The sequence below is a fragment of the Xiphophorus maculatus genome, chromosome 18 (genome assembly GCF_002775205.1).
Source record: "Xiphophorus maculatus strain JP 163 A chromosome 18, X_maculatus-5.0-male, whole genome shotgun sequence".
In the NCBI taxonomy this organism is placed as follows: domain Eukaryota; kingdom Metazoa; phylum Chordata; class Actinopteri; order Cyprinodontiformes; family Poeciliidae; genus Xiphophorus; species Xiphophorus maculatus.
In genome coordinates, this window is record NC_036460.1 from 16,562,285 (window position 1) to 16,584,666 (window position 22,382).

Genomic DNA, 22,382 nt, shown 5'->3' on the forward strand with positions numbered 1-22,382 from the left:
TGCTTTGAATAATTGTGAAGTTCGAGGTGTGATAATTATGCCCAAGTATCTAAATCCTTTATCGGTCCATTTGAACTTTACTTTATCTTTTAGCTGTGCTGGGCATTCCCCTGATACCATCATTGCTACTGATTTACTTTTGTTACTTGCATACCCAGAGATATTCCCATATTCTTTAAGGCTTTCTAGTAGAGCTGGTACTGACCGGAGTGGTTCTGTTAGGAGTACTAATAGATCGTCGGCAAACAGTGATATTTTATGTTCCACCCCTCCCTCGTCTCTTATTCCCTGGATTTGTTTATTCTGTCTTATTGCTTCTGCCACCGGTTCAATATTAACCGCGAATAGTAGAGGGCTTAAACAGTCCCCCTGTCTAACTCCTCTCTTGAGATCAAAAAATTCTGAACAGTACCCATTAATTTGAATTCGGGATTTTGGATTTTTATAGATTACTTTCACCCATTCAACAAATTGCTGTGAAAATCCAAATCTCAATAATGACTGGTATAAAAAACTCCATTTTACCCTGTCAAAAGCCTTTTGGGCATCTAAACTAATTAAAAGGGAGGATAATGATTTAAATGTTGTATATGACATTACATTTAATATTCTTCTAATATTGTTTGCTCCCTGCCTCCCCAGAATAAATCCCGTTTGGTCTGGTTTAATCAATTTAGCTATATATTTTTGCATTCTTTTTGCCATTATACTTGTTAGTATTTTTAAATCGTTGCATAATAAGCTCACGGGTCTATAGCCTTCACACATAGTTGGGTCTTCACCTTCTTTATAGATTGCCGATATAATGGCTTCAGACCATGATTTAGGGGGGTCCCCCTCTGTTAGTGCATAGTTGAATACCTTAAATATTGCTGCCGTTAGTTCTTGGCTAAATGTTTTGTAGAATTCCCCTGGCAGTCCATCTGTCCCCAGGTATTTGTTGTTTTTGAGGTTTTTAATAACATTTATAATTTCCTGTGAAGTTATAGGTTGGGTCATTTCCAGCGACTCTTCTTCTGACAAAGTTGGGAGATTAATCTTTTTGAAAAAAGAGGATGTTACATCTTCCTGAGTGTTTTTGTCCATATTATCATATAGTTTTTTATAGTATTCTGAGAATGCTTCAGCTATTTCTTTGGGTTGTGTTTTAGTCTGCATTGTTGAGGGGTGTTTTATTTTGGGGACATGTCTATTTATTTGGGCTTTCCTAAGTTGAAATGCCAAAAGGCGACTCGCCCTATTGCCCGACTAAGAGGTCAGTCCTGACTCGGAGGCCAGTCCCAACTCAGAGGCAGCCCCGAGTCAGAGGCCGGCCCCGAGCCAGGGGCCAGTCCCGAGTCAAAGGCAGGTCCCGAGCCAGGGGCCAGCCCCGACTCAGAGGCCGGTCCCGAGTCAGAGGCAGGTCCCGAGCCAGTAGCCGGTCCCGAGCCAGGAGCCGAGCCAAGGGCCAGTCCCGACTCAGAGGCCAGACAGGACTCAGAGGCCGGTCCCGAGTCAGAGGCAGGTCCTGAGCCAGGAGCCGGTCCCGAGCCAGGGGCCAGTCCCGACTCAGAGGCCAGCCCCGACTCAGAGGCTGGACAGGACTCAGAGGCTGGTCCCGAGTCAGAGGCAGGTCCCGAGCCAGAGGCAGGTCCCGAGCCAGGGGCCAGCCCCGACTCAGAGGCCGGACAGGACTCAGAGGCCAGTCCCGACTCAGAGGCCGGACAGGACTCAGAGGCCGGACAGGACTCAGAGGCCGGTCCAGAGTCAGAGGCAGGTCCCGAGTCAGAGGCCAGCCCCGACTCAGAGGCCGGACAGGACTCAGAGGCCGGTCCCGAGTCAGAGGCAGGTCCCGAGCCAGAAGCTGGCCCCGAGCCAGGGGCCAGCCCCGACTCAGAGGCCGGTCCCGAGTCAGAGGCCAGTCCCGACTCAGAGGCCAGCCTCGACTCAGAGGCCGGACAGGACTCAGAGGCCGGTCCCGAGTCAGAGGCAGGGCGAGGCTCAACATTTGGTCCATTGTTAAAATCGTCTTGACTCTCTTCTGAATCCTCTCCACAGCAGACAGCCTGTTCAATCCACTTCCACGCCTTTCTAAGATAATTTTTCTTAAGATGAATTTTCCTTGGACGTACCAGGGTTCTTCTGAAACATTCGGTGAGTTTGTAAATGACTATCGGGTTTTCACTTTTTATCATCTTAAACAATAATTCTTTAACTACGTCATCATTGCCACTGAGACGTTGAAAGATGTCTTGGCCGAGTTTTGTCTCCATCTCCTCAAAAAATACAAAATCTATGTCCTTTACTGCTTCCTAGAGTTTTGGAGCAAGCTTTTTGTGGACAGGGTCGGTGTCCTTCATTTTATAAGCACCATAGCTAGATCTGTAACTAGACGTGTAAATCAGTCTCCAAAAAATTCTTTCCACCGTATTTCTCCTTTCAGCTTCAGTTCCCCGTTTGAATCCCATCTCATTTGTGTCCTTCAAAAACTGTTCCGGATCCATGTCTGCCTGAGTTTAAGCCTCACTTAGGCAATTTTCGTCAGAATACAAATCCTCATTCGGAAAAAATGTCCTTCTGATCTTTATCTTCGTAGTTGTAAACATTTTCCTTTTAGGAACAGGATTCTCCAAGTGGCGTTTGAATTTTCTCACAATAAATATATGTCCTTCAGGGTAGTCGAGAAGTGCAATCAAATTAAGTCCAGAAGCAAAGTGGAACGCATCCCTTGCAATGCTCTGGAAAATCCTTTCGCTGAGTTCCTCTGATACGTCTGAAAGAACGTCCACGTTCTTCCCCTGTTTTTCTCATCAGTAAGGCCAAAAGTTTTTTGTGTTGTTGAGAAAAGATTTCTCTGACGAGATGCATCGTGGGGCCGTCTGCCACTTTCTCTATTACTTTCCAAAGAAGTTCGCCAAGAAATTTCCTCTTCCGATAATCTGAGGTGGTTTGCCCAGGATGAACTTTGTTAGAACAAGTCTTTCTTACTTTGTTCCAAAAGGAGACCTTGGGTCTCACATAAACTTCACTTTCGTTACTCATCTTTATTCAGTTAGCTAAAGTGTCCAAATGAATTTTGTGTTGACTGACCGGAGACTCAACTGATCAGTTGGTGATGTCATGGACTATGACGGGTATTCAAGAAAACTGTGAGGAGGTCCAGTTCAAAGAAATTTCCTCAAGCAGAGGTCCGCAATATCGTCTATTTGCAGTATGACAATATCGGAATACATGGTGTTAAAAAAAATAATAATACAGGTTAAAATAATTTCAAAGAGGTTTATTAGCACTGAAACACAGGATAACATTGTGTGGCTGCAGTTTAAATTAAAAATAACTAAATTATGTATTCAAAAATAAAGAAAGTGCTTAAGAAAAAATAGCAGCTTCAGTTTCCTTTTGTTTGAACAATCTCAATATTTCTGCTCAACAAAACAACTCTCAAAACACCTGAACTATTTCTCTTACATCTGTCTTCCCCCAATTTCCCTTGCTCAGTGTGAGAATTGAGCTTTGGCTTGCCCTGCCAACATTTTAAATCTGGGCTTGAAGGAGGTCAGGGCCATTCTCATGCACATGTGCAGATTCTCATTGGTGAGCTTGGAACGATATTTTGTTTTTATTATGTTCATTGTAGAGAACGCTGCCTCACAGCTGTATGTGGAGCCGAACATGGTCAAGATAAACAGGGCCACTTTTTTTCAGATCTGGGAAAGCTGTCTCAGAAACCATGTGGAGCCAGAATGTGGTAGATTCGGTTCTTGCAAACTGCTCTTTCAGGGCCACATCTGCCTGGAGGTCAATCATTTGCATCTGGAGAGGCCCAGTGTTTGCCCACTTGAAGTGATGTGTGACATCATTTGTGAATGCTCTGACATCAGTGATGAGAAATGGATTCTGTATGAAGAGGGTGAGCTCCTCTCCAATGCTGAAGCTATCAAAGCGTTTGCTGAAGTTTTCAATCAACTTGTCAACAAAGTCAACAAAAGAGGTGACATCTCTATGGCCCTGCACCTGTTCTTTCACTTTTGGGAAGTGTGTGTAGTCTCCTTGCAGATCTTCTTTATACACCTGAAGTTTTCATTGAAATGAGCGGACAGCTGTCATCAGATCACAAATGGAATTGTTCTTTCCCTGCAGCTGCAAATTAAGCCCATTCAGGTGTGACATGATATCAGCCAAAACAGCTACGATACCCATGTTTTTCTCGTCATTTAGAAAGACAGAAAAGTTGGCTGCTTTCTGACTTTCCAGTTGTTCCAAGAAAGCTGTTACTTCATGTCTAATTGACCAAAATCGCTCTAGCACCCTGCCTTTGCTGAGCCATCTAACATTGTTGTGTAGCAAAAGATCATCAGTTTGCATCAACCTCTTTGAGAAATTCCCTGAGCATGCGATGCTGACAAGAAGAAGATGCCCTGAGAAAGTTTATGATTTTCATCATTGTCTTCATCACCTCAGCATACTCATCTGACAGGGTGGAGCAAAGGACAGCCTGATGAATAATGCAGTGGTAAGAGATCAGGTCAGCGTTGTCTTCTTTCAACCTTGCCACAGCTCCCCTTTCTCTCCCTATCATGGCAGGGGCTCCATCAGTGGTTATTGATATCACTTGTTTTGGCTCTATTCCTCGCTTTGCTAGCATTTCCTTAATGGCCAGGTAGATGTCTTCTCCTTTGGTAGTGGTCTGCAGGGGAGTCACACCTAAGAGGTCTTCACAGAACTGATTTTTCTCCCTGTTTAAGAATCTTATGTAAACCAATAGCTGAGCATTGTCAGACACATCAGTAGATTCATCCACAGCCAGGCCAACACACGGTGCCTTACAAATAGCTTCTTCCAGCTGGGACAGTGAATCTTGAGCTAGTATCTCACTTGTCCTTGTGGCTGTGCAGGTTGACAGGGGTATTTTCTCTATTTTGTCACAGAGCTCATCTTTTTCTTTACCATCAAGTAACGCCTCTGCTATTTCAGTCATGCACTCTTTGACAATACTTGCATCTGTAAAGGGCTTTTTGTGTTTCCCTAAAACCCAAGCAACACGGATGGAACATTCATTAGCACGCTGTTGTGCGCTGAAAGCACGGCTTAATACCCTGGTGGACTGATCATATTGGGCAGTGAGACTTCGAATTTTCTGCGTCCGGAGTTCAGACTTAGGGGGGTATGATTGGTCAAATGCTTTGTGCTTAGTCTCATAGTGACGCTTGACATTGGCACTTTTAATAAGTGCCACGGTTTCGGAGCATATGAGGCACACTGGTTTCGTGCTCGCGGGTGGAAGAATGAACATGTATGCATCAGTCCATTCCGTGTTGAACGCTCGATTTTCGGCATCTACTTTTCTCTTTTTAGAAAGCGCCATAGTGTTTGCACCTCTTCTGACTATAAAATTCACGCCCTGTCTTCCTGTATCACCTCCCTGCGTTTCTCGCTTCAATCGCTTTTCGCTCGCCTTTCACCTCCTCTTCCTTATATCACACTGCGTGGATGTCTGTGCCTGGCTACAAACCTCTGCTTCGGTTTGCTCATACAACTCGCTCTGAGTTCAAGCTGGTGATTTGATTCGCTAGTTGAACCACGTGGTTAGTATGACTCGCACGTGATTGGTTTGTAGCTTCCAATCCTTGCTCAGTGCAGTGCTGGTAAAAGCACTTGTGTCAGATAGGGAAAAAAATAAATGCTCCGGTTTAAAATTAATTCTCCCGTCAAAATTAACAAAATTTTAACAATTTATTCCGGGTCCGGATGGGATGGCATATGGGTCCGTATCCGGACCGAGGTCCGTTGGTTGCGGACCACGGCTGTAGGCATTCATTCACACTATTGAGTTCCACTTTCCTGGTTGCTCCGTAAATTTCACCACGCTTCTTCTCCTGCATACTTTGTGCTATTTTCACCATTCAACTTTTAAACTACTCAGCTTGCTCTCCTAATGCCGGTTATATCTCTTGGTAGTCATAACCTTCATACTTTTTATAATATTCAGGTTTTTATGAATTTTTCACCTCATGGGGGAAACCGCTCCATCCTGTGGCTGAATTGAGAATTACAATATAAAATGTCTGTCGTGTTGAACAGTGGATGTTTTAGGTTCTGCCTATTAATGGCAATCAATCATCCAGTTTCAGGGCTGATGGAGGACACAAGGCAGTGGCCATTTTGAAGTTGGGCAGTTTAACAGCTTTTGTGCTGTTTAATAGCTGGGAATAATTTGAGCCTTTGACGTTGGTTTCTTCATGCTGCATGTGGCATGTTTTTTGTAGTCACTGTGCTAACCGATGCCTCCAAACAAATGTTGATATCTCAGGAACCATAAAAGTTTTGGATTTCATTCACCCACCATTTTTATCAGAGGGAATAGGGGAACGTTTCTGTCTTTTTCAAATTTTAGGTTTTACATGAGTTTTTTTTTTTACATTGCATAGAATATATTACTGTAAGTGAACATGCAAGTGGAAGCCTAAAAGCACCCATTAGCTTTTTAGCTACTTTTAGCCTTTTATATAATTTTACCTTATAAACTGCGGTGACCCTACTGTTTAGGTTAGGAACCGCTGTTCTCCAGCAATTTCTAATACTGTTTAGGTAGAATTTTTCCATAATTCAAAAGTTTTTACTCCTGTTCGCCAGTTTTTCTGTTATAATAATCCCATTTAGGCACTTTGCAGGATTATAATTTGTTCTGGTGCCTATTTCTTGCATTTCTGCAAGTCTTCAGCAGTTGACTTCAAACGTTTTGGCATCTTCAACAAAAGCATTAAGCATTCACTCTTGCATTTTCGCAGAATATGCACACTTTCTAATTTTTATTTTTCAAAAATAAAAAAGTTTACTAGATAAGGTACATGTAGCTTTAGTTGGTTCTAAGGTTATTTCAAACAGGAATGGGAGGCTGTGGCAATGGTAATCTAGTGTCATACACCACTGTCAATCAGTTTACTAATGTGTCTGCATTCTAATCTTCTTGTTTCATCCTTTACAAAGTACATGTGGTAGTGTGGAAGAAATTCTCCATGATACACTCTCATCAGAAAATGAAATGCAGATTCATCCTTCACCAATGTAAGGATGAGTTCACCAAACTCCAGTGACTCATCATTCCTACTGACTACAAATTGGCCCTTCTTGTACGTTATTACTGCACATCTGTGGGAGTCATTGTATTGTTTTCAGTGAACCCAAAATGAAGAACTGCACCTATAACTTCCTCACTGTAAAGTTCTAAATAAAATGGTGAGCCATCTTTTATTTGCAAGGTTGGGAGAGTCACTGTTCCAGCAGAAAGAAAGGCCTGTAACATTTGATGTCTCTCTGAAAGAGTCAAACACAGATTTTTGAAGTTCTTCAGTTGTCTGGCACATCTTTTGAAGTAACTATGTTTGCTCTCGAACCGCATGGTCCAGAGCCTGATGAGTGGACCAAATTTCAGAATCAGCCCTGGATAGTGCTGTAAATAATGATGTTTAGGTCTCAGTGCGTTATCTGGAAACATTCAAATATGAGAACATTCAAATATGCAATCTGAGGCTTGGAAATTTGCTGAACACAAATCAGGTCAACAATATCCTTAAGCTGCAATGTTAACTGCCATATATCATCTTGTGAATCCTGCACCTTATCACCAATTAACAGAGGCAACAGTCTCAAGAAATTCCAGTTTTGTACTGCTTGTCCACTGAGTTTCAGTGCTTTTGGAGTGACAGTACAAGGTTTGGAACAAGCATCTGTTGCTTTGTGTTTGAATTGTCTGATGCGCCTGTTCAAAATTGTGTATGTCAGCCATTTCTTTTTGACAATCATGTATTTGAGATAAAGTGCAACATCATATGAGAGGACACCCTCAAAGATGTCATGGCCAAGACAAGGGGGCATGCCTGGTGAACAAACATTAAAGTTCTCTAAAGTATTAAACACTGACCTGAATTTAATCCCCTGTACTTCTGTCACATCCTCTTTCCAGCTGTTCAGTGGCAGATTGATACGTTTCTGGAGTCCGCTCTGGTCCAATGATAGCTGGATTTTCACTCTGAAATTCAGACAGAGTAATCAGACAATATCTGCAGAAGTACTGAGATGTACTGAAATTTTCCGTAAAACCCCCGATTGCAGTGAGAGCCCAACTTGTCTCCAGCAATGCAATACAGTGCTCCTTTCACAACTGATTCATCTGCCATAGTTATCCCATTCTCCTCTAGTATTTTCAAGTCAGTCAACAGTTCTGAAAAAACTCTGGAATGGCCAAATTCCTTGAAATCCTTCTCTCTACACAACAAGACCAACTGCATATGATCAGTATTTGATCGGCCATGGGGTGGCATATTGAGTAGAGAAAAGTAAACAGCCAAGATCTTGTGCTTTTTTTTTGCAGATCCCAATGGGTTCACAACTTCAAATGCATCTTGATAGAGAACCAGCTTGAGACAATTTTGGTTTTCTTGAAAAAATACATTGGACATAAACACCTTACCATCATCACAGTCAGAGAGAACATCAGCTTTTGAAACGCCATGAGCCATCATTAGGCCCTGCCAATATTTGGAATCTAACATACCTTTTAACGTATTTAGCACAGGAACATAGTATGCAAATCTATCTTTTCTGTCCTCATCGTTGCCCAACAACACTTTTTTGGGTTCCCCATATTTGAACATGTCTTTAAAACACTGGGCTCTAGAATAAGCAGTTCTCATCGGCCCTGTGTGGCAAGCTGAGAACAAGTCCGACTGTTCTACTGTGTCACAGATTTTTGCAATGTCTTCATCTGCAAATGACATTTCTTTAAGAAGCAAGTTCAATATATTTAAAGAGTATGCCTGTCCCAATTCATGTATATTCTGCATCTCTTCTACAATGTTTTGAATGGTAGATGATGGAAGAAGATGCTGTCCCTGTAGTTTTATGTAAAACATACATACATTTCTAAGATACAAGTCACTGAAATTTGGTCCATCTATGACTGTGTCTTCTGCATCTGGCACACTGGAATCTTTTGTGGTAGCACTTGCAGCACTCTGAGTATCTTCATTACTTGTTTCACAAATCACATTTTCCAAATAATGTTTATGTTTCCTGGAGATGTGAGAGGTAAAGGAAGATTTTACACGAAACACAGAGGTGCACCCTTTCACAGGGCAAGTTACTTGGCGCCCCTCTACTATATGCTCCTTCAAGTGAACAACCAAAGCTTTTATCCCTTCACACTGCCATTTACAAAGTGGAACTGTGCATTTTAATTTCGTTGAACTTGTGTCCAGAGAAACTGTTGGCATGCTATTATGATGACGATAGAAGTGTGCTTTTAATGCTGCATAACCAGTACACACCTGCCTGCAACCGGCTGCAACACACTTGAACATACGCCTCGGTTCGTTGCAGTTTGCAATGGAGAACAAAGGCTTTAACAGATTTAACTGTTTCTGCACACAGGTTGCATGAATACATCTTAAATATATTACTTCGATGGATAGCTTACAGCAATGGCGATACAAAACAGATGTAAGCAATAGCTTTGTGGAGAGGCTAACTTTCCACAACTTTTTTTTCCCTCGTTTCCCCTGAAATTTCTTTTCAACCAACCGAATGCAATTCAAACTATTTGTTTTCTGAAATTTTCCGCAATATTTCCTTACCTGAGAAAGAGAACCGATCAGATGGAGAAGGTTGGATGATGAAGTCTCTGCACAATCTGAGCGGAATAGCTGGACAAAAACGCGAACCACCGAGTGCGACGGGTCCTCAAATGCAGCGCGCTGATTGGTCCGTTCAAATCCACCGCTTCCAAAGTACCGCCAGAACTCCACTTCGCCTGTCTGCGCGGACCAGGCGCAGGGGGCCCCTGTTGGGCCATTAATTAAGACTGACTACAGGCTGCCTGCCAGGTCTATAGGCAGGAAACTTGACTTACATGACTTTTGTTAAACCAAATAAATTATATTACAATATTGACTACAAATATCTCTAAAACATTTTCTGTGACTGAGTACAGATTATTTTAATTTATTTGTTAATGAAAAAAAATTCAATATTGGCAACAAGATAATTTACAGTACAGAACATTTCATGGAAAGATTTTTAATTTCCATAATTCCATTCAAAAAGTCAAACTTTAATAGATTCCAGATTCAGGACCCACAACTTCAGACGATTGCAAGTATTTGTTTATTTTTACATAATTTGGGCTATCAGGAGAATTAAAAGCAAAGGTTACAGCACTACTGCAATTTTTTTTTTTCATTTCCACAACAGTATGCATATTGACCGTTTTGAACTGTATACTTTAGATTAATTAAATGTAAAAATTACGATATATACTGCTAGAAAAATTATAGTATACTTTTGTAATTGCCACAGCAGTATGCATATTGAACAGTTTTGAACTGTATACCTTATAAATATTGAATGCAAAAACTACGGTATACATTGCTAGAAAAATGACAGTATGTTTCTGTAATTGTCACAACAGTATGCATTTTTAACAGCTACTAACTGTATTATTTAAGAAAGATGAGTGCAAAAACTACAGTATGTACTACTAGTAAAATTACAGCATATTACTGTTAAAAGTATTACAAGATTTTTTGTAACAGCAGGGCAATGTAAATTTTCTGAAAAAAAAAAAAACAGTAAAAATTACATTTTTTCCTAATTATCTTATTTACGGTAATTACTTCATTAGAGAAACAGTCTAAAACTGATTTCCAATTTACGGTTTTAAATTTTCATGGTTTACTTAATTTTTACTGTAAAATTTACAGATATTTTTTACAGTGATATTTATTTTCCAACCTGAATATTTAGCTTAGACCTAAATATTTAGCATTTATGTTGCTGGCTAATCTAAAAACCTAAATTATTATGAATCATTTTTGCCTGTAAGCTTTTGATGGGTTAATAATAAAAGTTCTCATGTGACGTCACACTTCAGTGAACTTTGTAACTGATGGCCATCTTGGCAAATAGTTGCTATGGAGTTGCTATAGCAATAACAAACAAACCACAAGCTTAGAAATAGCTCTTGCAAATGTAGCTTATAAACATGAGAGAGAGGCTACTGGACCTTTTTCTGTTGCTATTTCCTCATTTTCACATTTGTATTTAATAACAAGGTCTTAAAAAGACCAAGCAACAACTAGTGACATATTGTGTGTTTCTAACAAATAAAAAACCAGTCAAGGAAAAATAGAATAAATTTGTTTTAATGATAAACCACTTTAACAACTATTCGTAATCAGCATAGGAAGGAAGTTATTCAAACAGTGTAAAAATAGTTTTAGTGCTAATTGTGCAACTGATGTCATCTGCTTTATGGGACAAACACGCCCAATTCACCCTCACAAACACCTAAATTAATCCGATAAAACATGCAAATTGTTTAGCACAAATTACAACTAGTCCTAGTTAAAATAAAAATCTTTCTGAGTTTAAAGGTGTGTGCAAAATTCACATTTTGAAAGTTTCCCTTCCATTCTTCCGTTCTCAACTGCTTCCAAAAACAACCCAAGCGCTTAAAAAGACACTCAGTTTAAGTTTTTTGCTGCCGTTTCAAAAATCTCCAGATACGTAGTTGCAATTAAGGAAAACTACGCCATTACCTAGACTTTACCTAGCAACCCCAGCCGAGCCCATTTTCTCACGAAGCAACCCAAGCAGATCTCCAGCACCTTTAAGCCTTGTCCACACGGCAGGATTTTGGTCACGATTTTCCGTTTCCGACAACAATTTAGATTGTGTGGCGTGACGTCCCCCTACTGCAAAAGACAACGCAGCTTTTTGACGGGTAAGCCAATCAGAAAGCACGGTGATGTAAGCACAGAGGGGACTAACAAACGTGATGCAAATATGGCATACTACTACTAAAAGACAATATTGTCAAAAGTGTTCTATCAAAAGGGAAAATTGATGAAAATAACTTTGAATTTTGATTTTAGCTTGAATGAGAGATGAATGAAACATATTAATGCAAAGTTAGCCTGCATTCGGTTTAAACCTGCTTTAGTTGCTGCTTCATTTTATTTAAATCTGGGATAGAAAAAAACAAACAGTGGTTTCGAAATCTTTACTGCTTATTGGAAATTTTTATCACATATTCGGAAAAAAAATCCTTTGAAGTAAAGAGAGTCAAGGGTGCCTCAAACAAATGTTTTGCATTGCAATAGAGACAAACATAAGAACTACCTCAAGAAAATAATTTCTCTCCAGCTTTAATTGCCATATCTCTTAAACAGTCAATAATTCATTATTCTACGACATAGAACTTTCTTGATATTTCAGAATATTTTTTTCATATACTCAACAATATTAAGTGTAATGTTTAAGTTTTCCAAAATCATGTCAACACAAATCAACTGAAAAAACAAATATAAATCAACTCGGATAATGTCACTCATTGGGTCCAAAACTGCATAACACAAATTTAAGCACAGTCATTTGTGTTACTTGTAGCCGGCTTCTGCAACCAATAATGGAACTGATATCCCTCCGCTGTCTGAGAATATTCAGTCTAAATTGTCAGCATTCTAGAATGTCATTGTTGATCTACGATGCAGATAAAGATGCATTCACCCTCTTGGATGTTTTACCCTTTTCATGTGTTTACAGGATTTTAATACATGAGTTTTAATCTACTGATTCTGATCAGCAGACAATTTATTATTATTATTTTTTCTATGGACAATAGCACCTAAAATAGTAACGACAATAAAAGGGCAGCATATTCTTTGAGAAAGGTATTGCTTAAGAATCTAACATTGTGGACACAAACCTTTTTGTCACATTTGTTAGACACTGAGTCAGCTTTCATGTTTGAGGTTAGTTCAGATGACCAGAGTTATGTCTGTTTGCTACAAGATTGAATAGTATAGGGTTAGAGCCAGTAAGCTCGAACCCTTGAGTTTTAATTTCTTGAAACTCAGAAATTGACATGAAGTAGTTACTCTGCATTTATACAATATCTGAAAACCCTCAGGATGATGTAATAGTTTTGTAAGCTTTTAATGGGTTAATAATAAAAGTTCTCATGTGACGTCACACTTCAGTGAACTTTGTAACTGATGGCCATCTTGGCAAATAGTTGCTATGGAGTTGTTATAGCAATAATAAATAAACTAAAAGCTTAGCTGTTGCTATTTCCCCATTGTCACATTTGTATTTAATAATAATGTGTTAAAAAGGACAAGAAAGAATGGGCGACTTCTTGTGTGTCTATAACAAATTAAAAAAAACAGTCAAGGGCACACAGCATAAACTTGTTTTAATGATAAACCACTTTATAAACCATTTCTAATCAGCATAGGAAGCAAGTTATTCAAACAGTGTAAAAATATATATTTTTTGCACAAACATTCTAAAAGCCTTTTTTCAAACTATGCTTTTCAGTGACACCTTTAAGTAAAACAGGCTATAGGGCCCCAAGGATCAACATATAGCCTTCAGGTGGTGCTCTGATAATATTTGACATATTTAAAAAAAGCAAGCACCCACCTGTTACACATTAGACATTAAACACATGAACTAAACAGAGAGCAGGAACTCGGTTAATGGGTTAAACTGATAACTAACAAAATAAGAGGGAACACCCAATTGTAGTGAACAATCCCACTTGAAGGGCACCGCAGCTTGGAATCTGTGAAAGACAAAGAGCAAAGAGATTGTGTGTGGGATTAAGTAATCTTTCACAAGGAATAGCTTCAGTTACAAGCTTTAATTTCCTCTATGAGCTGAATTTTTGTTTAAAAAATTAGAGCAAACCAAAATGGTGAATCTCAACAGGTAAATCATCTCTTTTCGAGATATGAACAAAAACTTTCCAACTAGAGATGCTTTATATGAAACCTAATGTGTACATTTGTGTCAGACTGTATAGATTGGCTTGTTAGTGTGTGTCTCACCTGGCATGTTCTGTAATTTAGGCAGGAAAGTCTGCCACAAATAACACTCTTTAGCTTTTAAATTCTTTTTTACTCCTCTGCTATGGTCATTCAAAATGACATACACCTGACTTCTAGCATTAAACAATGGCCAATCACTTCCGTTAAACCCTGGATTTCTGAAAAGGTAAAACAAAATACTTTTTAGGTTTTTCACAATCCCTGCATGACTGAAAATCTGTTTAGCCTACCCAGTCCGGGCAAAGTCGCCAAAGTGCTGCATAATCCTCTTGGACACAGTCATTTCATCCGACGTGAACTTACGGGACTCATTCAGAGGATTTCCAAATACATAGTCTATCTCGTAGCCATGCATAACACCCGCCCATTTTGGCCAGGGATTTGGGGATGACATTTGGTCAAAAAAATACAAAAAGGTCTTACCGCCACGTTCTGCATACCTAAAAGAATAATGAAAAGTCAATGGCCTAAAGAAAGCTATTTTAATAACTGCTTAAAAGTTATTTTCAAAAGGCATTTCTATTCTGAAAACCAAGCCTCATCGAAATGCACATTTAGATTTGTTGAATATGACTGTATGTGTTTGAGATTTTATGTGATGGACTTACACAACAAGTACATAATTTTGAAGTGTAGAGAAAATGATGTATTTTTTTATTATTTTAGAAAGTTAACCTGTGTTTGGTTCTCATTTCAATTTCAATTCAAAAATACTTTATTAATCCCAAAGTGAAATTAAGTAAGTTCTATAGTTCTATAAAGTTTTTTGGTATTGCTATCAAGGATCAAACATATGTAGACCACAGTTAGAACAGAGGATGTTTTTTCTATATAAAAGCATTTATCACTTAACCTGAAACCTGGAACTTACCGAGTAGCAAAGTCCATTACAGGACAATTGAACAGCACATCTCCAACCATCCTCCCCATTTGATCACGGTTGGTCTTTGTATTGTTTTCATCTTGCCAATCAGTGTAGTGAGAAATAACGGTTTGTTTAACAATCGCACTTGAATTTTTCATTACTAGTGGTAAACCGTCCATAAAGTCCGTCCTGGTGATGAAACTTTCACCCTGGCGAGTGAAACCAGGCATTCCATAAAAAAGAAAGTAGGTTCCTTCATCTTTATTCAAGCCTATCAACAGTTCTTTTTTGGAAAGAGTAGAGTTGCTTAACAACGTCTGCAGAAGAAAAAAGACATGATTAAAATAATTATGTTGGATCCATCCTCAATTAAAAAATGTCTTGATCTTAGGTATTCATTGACAAGTCAAACTTTTGTGTTACACTAAGATCAGTTTAGAAATTATGTTGAATCGCATTGTTTATTGGCAACGAATGTCACTTTCCTAGTGAGTAGAACATTAACAGGCAATAACCACACAACTACTGATTTAACATGAGCAAAATATTGTCTGTCCATATCCAACTTAAGATATTTCTGGGACCACAAGTTTACAGTGCCATACGGTGTAAAACCTACAGGAATTTACCACAAAATCTTATTTTAAAAAAAATCATAAAATTAAGTATGTACTGGAGTTAAAAGATTTTCATTCCCCTTGAATGTTTGGAATTCCATAAGAGAGGAGAGAATTAGAGATCCTTGGTCACTGAGACAAGGTCTGCTGTTGTTGTTTAGCAAGAAGTTATTATTTTTCAAATGATAATTTAACATAGCATTCAATACAATTCAAATCATAATATTGCAAGTAATATGTCAAACATTTACAATTCTTCACTTTTTGAATAAATCTCTTATACAAACACGTAGAGACTTACTTCTATATCAGATGGTATGACGTCTCCATCAATATGTGGGACAAATGGCATGGACAAAACTGAAGGCGGAACAAGATTTTCAAATTGCTTAAGTGACATCTTTTCAGGATCAGCATTCAGCAAACAATACTCCAGAGGAGCAGGATCATCCACGGAGCAGCCTAGCAATTTTGCTAGTTTTAAGGATCTGTTTGTTGGGAAAGAAGTTCAATAAAGCAACTAGTTAGCACCAAGGAGGAATGACAGTGATAGGTTTATTTTGTCATAACCTGCAAAGAATCAGCCAGAGACAGAGATTAGGTTTCTTTTGATTTCTTTTCTGCAGAATAGGAGAATTGAGAACAGACGCGACGAATCGCTGTCAAACACTGTCTGGACTCAATTCTGCCAGTTCTTTCTTTGCATTTCTCTTTATTGTATAGAAAAAGGAGGTTGGGCTTCTTCACACAGTCACACAGAGAATTGACCAACCGTCTTTACATTCTGGAGCCTCCTATGGACATGCCCTTACAAGGGCATGTGACTGACCACAACTAATCAGTTACATATGGAACTAATAACACATGAATGTTTAACGTTTTTAGCTTCCAAGCAAACATCCTAAACAAAGTTAATAATATACTATACTACAAAAGAAAGAGAAGTTAAGTAAATATAAAAAGAAGAAGAATAGAGTAATAATATGAAAAGAATAATATGAAAGAATAATATGAAAACATAACTTGTAAAATAAACTCATGAGTAAATGAACAGGAGGATAATTTTTCTAACAGACAGTACTATGTAATGTAAATAATACTGAACATTTATAAAAAAATAAAGAAAAAAAAAGATGGGACAAAAGCTAGAATGAAAAATATAAGTTCTGGGTTTTGGGATGTTGGTTGTCTTGGTGTTTTTGGATTTATAGTTGTGATGATTTGTTTTGTGTGTTTTGTGTTTGCTATTGTTTATTTTGACTGATCTTGTGCTTTAGATCAGTCTGTCCTTGGTTAATTTAGTTAGATCATGTTTATTTTTTATTTCTTGTGCTTAGATTAGAATGTATTTGCATTCTCACTTATTAATAAGATCATGTTGTTCTTTATTATGATGGACAAATATTACTATTTGTAGATTTCATGTGTAATGCAGCAGTTTGACACTTTGATGATTAATGGAAATGGTGTGCATAGTGAGTGAAGTGCCAATCTGAACAAGGTGGCTGTTAATCAGTGAGAATGCATTACGGCATTACTGCCTTCTCATTTATTAAGTTCCTGTTTCTCTTTCTTATATAACTGGTACATTTTACTACATTTAACTACTTCTACTAACTAATTCTGCTAATTCATATATCAAAGCATTCTGCTTCTTCTGGAGAGACATGCTATATCTTTTGCTGTACTTTTTGAAATATTTTCACTTTTGTGCAAATTTCAACCCCATTAGAATACATTGAAATTCTTCAAAATTCTGCTAAAATCATCTGCTTTTTTACAGCTTACTACTGCTGCCCACTTCAACATATAAACTTCATTCAACTTTAAACAAGTTACAAGACATCAAATTATCTTCAAATGTCTCAAACATTATTGGATGTTTTTTGAACTTTTCATGCTTGTTGACAAACAAAATGATGCTGTTCATACATATTTGTCTGTACAGAAATAATTTATGCATCACGTACATGCATGTCTACTTTAAGGAACTATGACTATTATTGCTACAGGTCTTACAGTTTTCTGTCAAACTCTTCTGGAGCACGGACATTACAGCTTCTCCTATTTCTTCAATGTGTTTCTCTCTTGTGCTCTGTTTCTATTTTTGTGTCCCCTTACAAAAAAATCATATGAGGTTTTTTCCTATGAAATTCACATGGGGTCACATGTGGTTCCCATGTTCCACATGTGGTTCCCATTTTCCACATGTGATAACGTATTTTGTTTATGTGATCCACGGTTTATTCAAAAGGGGATCACATGTGATCACATATTTCTCACATATGCACCACATATGATCATATTTTGTTCAATGTAAAGATTGGGTGATTGTATTGAATATGTAATAAAAATCTAATTAATTTTACAAGTAAAAATCCCACCTGAAAATCATGTACCATATAAAAAATGCACATGTGGTTCGCACAAATTCTCACGTTTACATGTGATTTTGGAATACTTTGTGGTAAAAACCCATGTGATTCCCATGTTTGCACATGCGATTCCCATGCTTTCACATGTGCATCACATTTATATCACATATTTCCACATGTAGAAATGTGTGTATCACATGTGATCACATGGGAATCACATGTGATTTTACCATGAAACGTTCCAAAATCACTTGTAAACATGTGCTTTCACATGTGATTCACAACAGTCACACATCATTCACATGTGAAAAGTTGTGTCAACCACATGTGCAGTTTTCATGTGGCACATGTGATTTTCATGGGATTCTTTTGTAAGGGTCAGCATTCTTCTTGTCTTCCTTTTGTCAGATGCCTTCTGCTTTTACTGGTTTTACTGTCTACCAAAGTCTTCTGCAAACTTTCATCAATTTTAGCAATTCATATATCAAAATGTTCTGCTTCTTCTGCTGAACAACTATATCTTTTACTAAATTTTACAATTGAACTTTTTCAACTATTTCAGGTTGCATAGAAATTTCTGCTTGAACTTTTTCAAATATTTCAAGTTGCATAGAAACTTCTGCTTCTGATGACTTATGCTATATTGTTTGCTAAACTTTACTATTTAGCAGAATATTTCTGCCATGCATGACTGTAGCTTTCTTCTGCTTTTTTCCTAAATCTTTTGCTTTGTTATGCTCTTTATTGTATATTCCTGCAGATTTGCATTCTTATGGTTGTTTCGCTAGGAGCAGCAATTTTTCTAGTTCTAATTCAATATTTGAATTAATTCAATATATGGGCACAGAGTTGCACATTTACATCTACATAACGTGACAAAAAAAGAAAATATCCTATTTACATCCAATTGAGGTCTCCCATATTTTTTTTAAAGTGGGTTACACTATTTTTGGAAATAAAGTGGTTCAATTTCATAATTTAGCTTTAAACAATATAAGATTAAAATCATAAAAATTGGGTTTGATCCTCTTCAAGTTAAATGACACTGAATTGAGTAATTTTTCAGTGCACGTAGGTAAGCTTTTATTTAAGACTACAAATCTAACAGTAATTGGTGGAGAAAGAATGTTATCCTGGGGTGTTTCTTAAAGTTAAAAGATAACTAAAAGAAGCAATTATTTCACTTGATAATATTAATGTTAGTCAGTCAGTTTAGAGTGCGGCCATGCAATTTTTTCCTGATATGAAAAAGTTATGGCTTTATGTCCCTCACCTCATTTTCTCCCTCCCTGTTTGTCCTGTTTGTTGCAAAAAATAACATTATGGATGTTTTTACTTCTGCAAATGCGCCTGTAGTATTTATCTTAGTTGTATCTATTTTAGTATTACTAATGATTATTTATTTATTTTTAAAAACTCAGCTGATCATTATATAAAAAAACAAACAACCCATGTATTTATCTTGTGTTGCTAGTAACAGAAGCTAGCACGTCTTTTCCTACCCCAATCAGAATATCCATATATGGTAAGGGTATGGTACGGCTTTGATCAACTTATCTTAGTTTAGATTCAAATTTTAGATATGTGTCCATTGTAATTGTTGATGTTTATTTGTAGTTGCTTTAAGGCGAAGAAAATAGCTGGGAGTAAACCATTAAATCTGATTGAGATGCTGTGGCAGGATTTTAAATGTCACTGATGCTTGGAAGGTAAATGGCTAATGGAAATTTTGTTACACTTATAGGTGGCACAACCATTTTTTTTTAGTATATCAAGCAGGAATTACTTTTTCACATAAAACTAGGCTGGTTTGGATTATCAATTGAAATTAACATTTGAAAACAGTTTTTTAATATTTCCTAAGGTCATATTTGATATTACAAATAGTTTAGTGATCCATGAAGTGCAGTAAAAAAGCCAAAAGAGAAGAAAGCTCTGTCTATTTCAAGACACTGTATTTCGTACACAAAATGATAGTTTTCTGACAACCATTGCACTGCATGTGAGTGGATATTTGGAATCAAAATGAAAGCTTGATGTGAATGTAATCCTTTATTTTTTATTTCTAGGTTGCCTTCAGTACCAGGTGTCAGAACTGCCAGAACATGTTCAAAACATGTTCATGTTCAAACTTCAGTATCAAATATTTTTTACTATATGGCTGTAAGATATTTTGAAAGCTAATTATCATCCATACATCCATTTCTTAACACCCGTGTCCCTAGTGAGTTCGGGAGGGGTGCTGGTGCCTCCCTCCAGCTAATGTTTCGGATGAGAGGTGGGGTACACCCTGCACAGGTTGCCAGTTTGTCGCAGGATAATTATCATACTTCAGAAAAAAAAAACAATTAAATAATCTACACAGAATATCCAGGAAAAACTAGCTCAATACTAAGCACACATACCTGTCATATATCTCAGTTTTATTTGCTATGGCCCATGCTGCATTAGGGGAGCCGCTCTGCATCACAGCCCTTTGAAAGAGGTACTGGCTGCCTGGAGAGACCAGGTGGAACCCCACAGATGCTGCTCCAGCACTCTCCCCAAATAGTGTTATCTGGGAGCAAAAGTAAATGTCAGTGCATTTACATTAATTCATTCATGGTCCATACAATATTACTCTCTGATTTTAGGAAAAATAAGGACAATATTATTTTACCCTTCTAGGATCACCTCCAAATGCAGCGATGTTATTGCGCACCCATTTAATTGCCAAACGCTGATCCAGTAGACCTTGATTTCCCCGGATGTTTGGGTTGTTAGGAATAGCCAGAAAGCCAAGTGGTCCCACTCTAAAAATCATGACAACAAGAAAAAAAAAACATACTAAAAGCATTCACCATATGTCAGTGCTGTACTCAACATATTTAACTGTCGCTTCCACCTTGTGTTAAAACTGACCATTGTTATCATTTTTGCAGATAAAGTGATGTAAAGGAAACGTTATAAAAAATAGCACTGATGCTCTTTTTTTTAATAAGCTGACTTTGGCAGTGTAGTATATTCAGATAGATAAACATCAACCGGTTCATCTTGTGATTTTTTAGTGATTTCACTTCTTCTGGCTGTATGGAGTGAATATGAACATGTTTATATTAATGTTTCACAGATGAATATTGAACGTGCTCTCCTAGTATTTGAGATAACCAGTTCAGTCAAACAGATGTATGAGATGCCTATTGTAGAATTTGTAACAGCGTTTCTCCAATCCTGGTCTTTTATTCTCACTTTTAACTTCCATGTTCTCGATGACTCTCATGTCTGAACAAATGAGTCAGAAAAGAGTTGTAAAAACTTGATTCTGTTGACATAAACTTTGTCTTTGAAAACAATGAAAACTTGATGAAATGCTTTTGAGCAGAAACAGCCAAACATACAGAAAGCTGTGTCGCAAGAACTAGGATTGGGTACACTCGTGGTTTCAATTGAAATGTTTTCTCACCTGTAATTCATAGTTACCACAACAACGTTCTGAGATTTACACAAGAAATGGCCTTGGTAGACATCCAGGGTGGATGTTCCTGACATAAAGGAACCTCCATATATCCAGACTAATACAGGAACACGATCTGCAGGTTGGGGTTTGGGTTTCTTGAACATAGGGGCCCAAATATTCAAGTACAGACAGTCCTCACTCACAGGGGTGTTTGGATTCCACATCTCTGCACCTTCAAACCCTGCAACGATATCACAATGTTATTAAAAATAAAGTTTGATTACAGCCAGAGTAGTTGCAAGATTATAAAACCTTTGAGTACATTGAATCCTTAGCCTTTATCACAAGCATTTCACAGATTAGATATGCTGAACTAGCTCTTAACTATTATAATCTTAAGGTTAAAGTCTATTTAAATTCTAAAGTCTATAATGTGCAAAGTTATGAATCACTCTATAATTTGTTGATTATTGACAAGCTAGGAACAAGGCATGTGGTGGAAGAGAGCTTTTTACAAGTTTTCAAAGTTACAAATAATTCCTGTAGATTATTTGAATGTCTTTTAAAGCTTTTCATTGGACATCAGCTGCTTTTTCACTTATTTTCAGCACCAAAGTTTATAGTTTAGTGTTGGGCTGTTCATCACTCAGTAGAAGGCTGAAAATTATAATGACAGCTTTATAAAGTAATTAGGATACGAATTTCAATCAGCACATAAGGCAAAAGTTCAGTAACTTTCCTCATGAACATGAGTATATTCCTGCTCAAAGTTGTCATGACAAAAACGTCCCCATAAATAATGACTGAAAGAATAAAATGTACAAACCAGTTGAAATTAGGAATATTTCTACCTTTAGCTAAAATGCATGTGACAAAATTGTTGGCATCCTCTGTCCATAACAGAATACCCCTCAACCGTCATTTAAATAACTTGAAAATTACAATTACAATTAAAAAGGTAATAATAAATAAACATCTATTGAAAATTAACCAACAAAGATCAGACAATGCTTTTCAAATAAGGTTCAACTAAATCATTTTAAATAATAAACCAGGTGGAAGTTTATCAGGTCATCAGGTGGAAACTGATGACAAACTGAAGGGAAGGATAATATGAATGGTAACCAAAGAGTGTCAATGATATGTTCGATTTGTTGAAATAATTAAAAAAAAAGAAAGTATTATTTATGCAAAACATTTTTCGTTTGGACAGTCACTCTG

At 37.6% G+C, this 22,382-nt stretch overlaps 1 protein-coding gene across 4 annotated transcripts in view; it reads right to left on the reverse strand.

Annotated features, from left to right (window-relative positions):
- The window catches only part of LOC102224809 (acetylcholinesterase-like), a 28,175-nt gene that overhangs the window by 3,405 nt on the left and 2,388 nt on the right, over positions 1–22,382 (reverse strand). For 2 of the 4 annotated variants that reach the window (XM_023350968.1, XM_023350967.1), the window contains 8 exons: positions 21,168–21,402; positions 20,385–20,517; positions 20,131–20,282; positions 15,652–15,838; positions 14,740–15,050; positions 14,099–14,308; positions 13,869–14,026; positions 13,242–13,603 (listed from right to left, as the gene is read on the reverse strand). In XM_023350968.1, coding sequence (XP_023206736.1) covers positions 13,515–13,603; positions 13,869–14,026; positions 14,099–14,308; positions 14,740–15,050; positions 15,652–15,838; positions 20,131–20,282; positions 20,385–20,517; positions 21,168–21,402 — 1,475 coding nt within the window. In that variant the 3' untranslated portion in view covers positions 13,242–13,514. Of the gene's footprint in view, positions 1–13,241; positions 13,604–13,868; positions 14,027–14,078; positions 14,309–14,739; positions 15,051–15,651; positions 15,839–20,130; positions 20,283–20,384; positions 20,518–21,167; positions 21,403–22,382 lie in introns of those variants that run through there. The other 2 variants (XM_023350969.1, XM_023350970.1) reach the window with 2 other exon arrangements.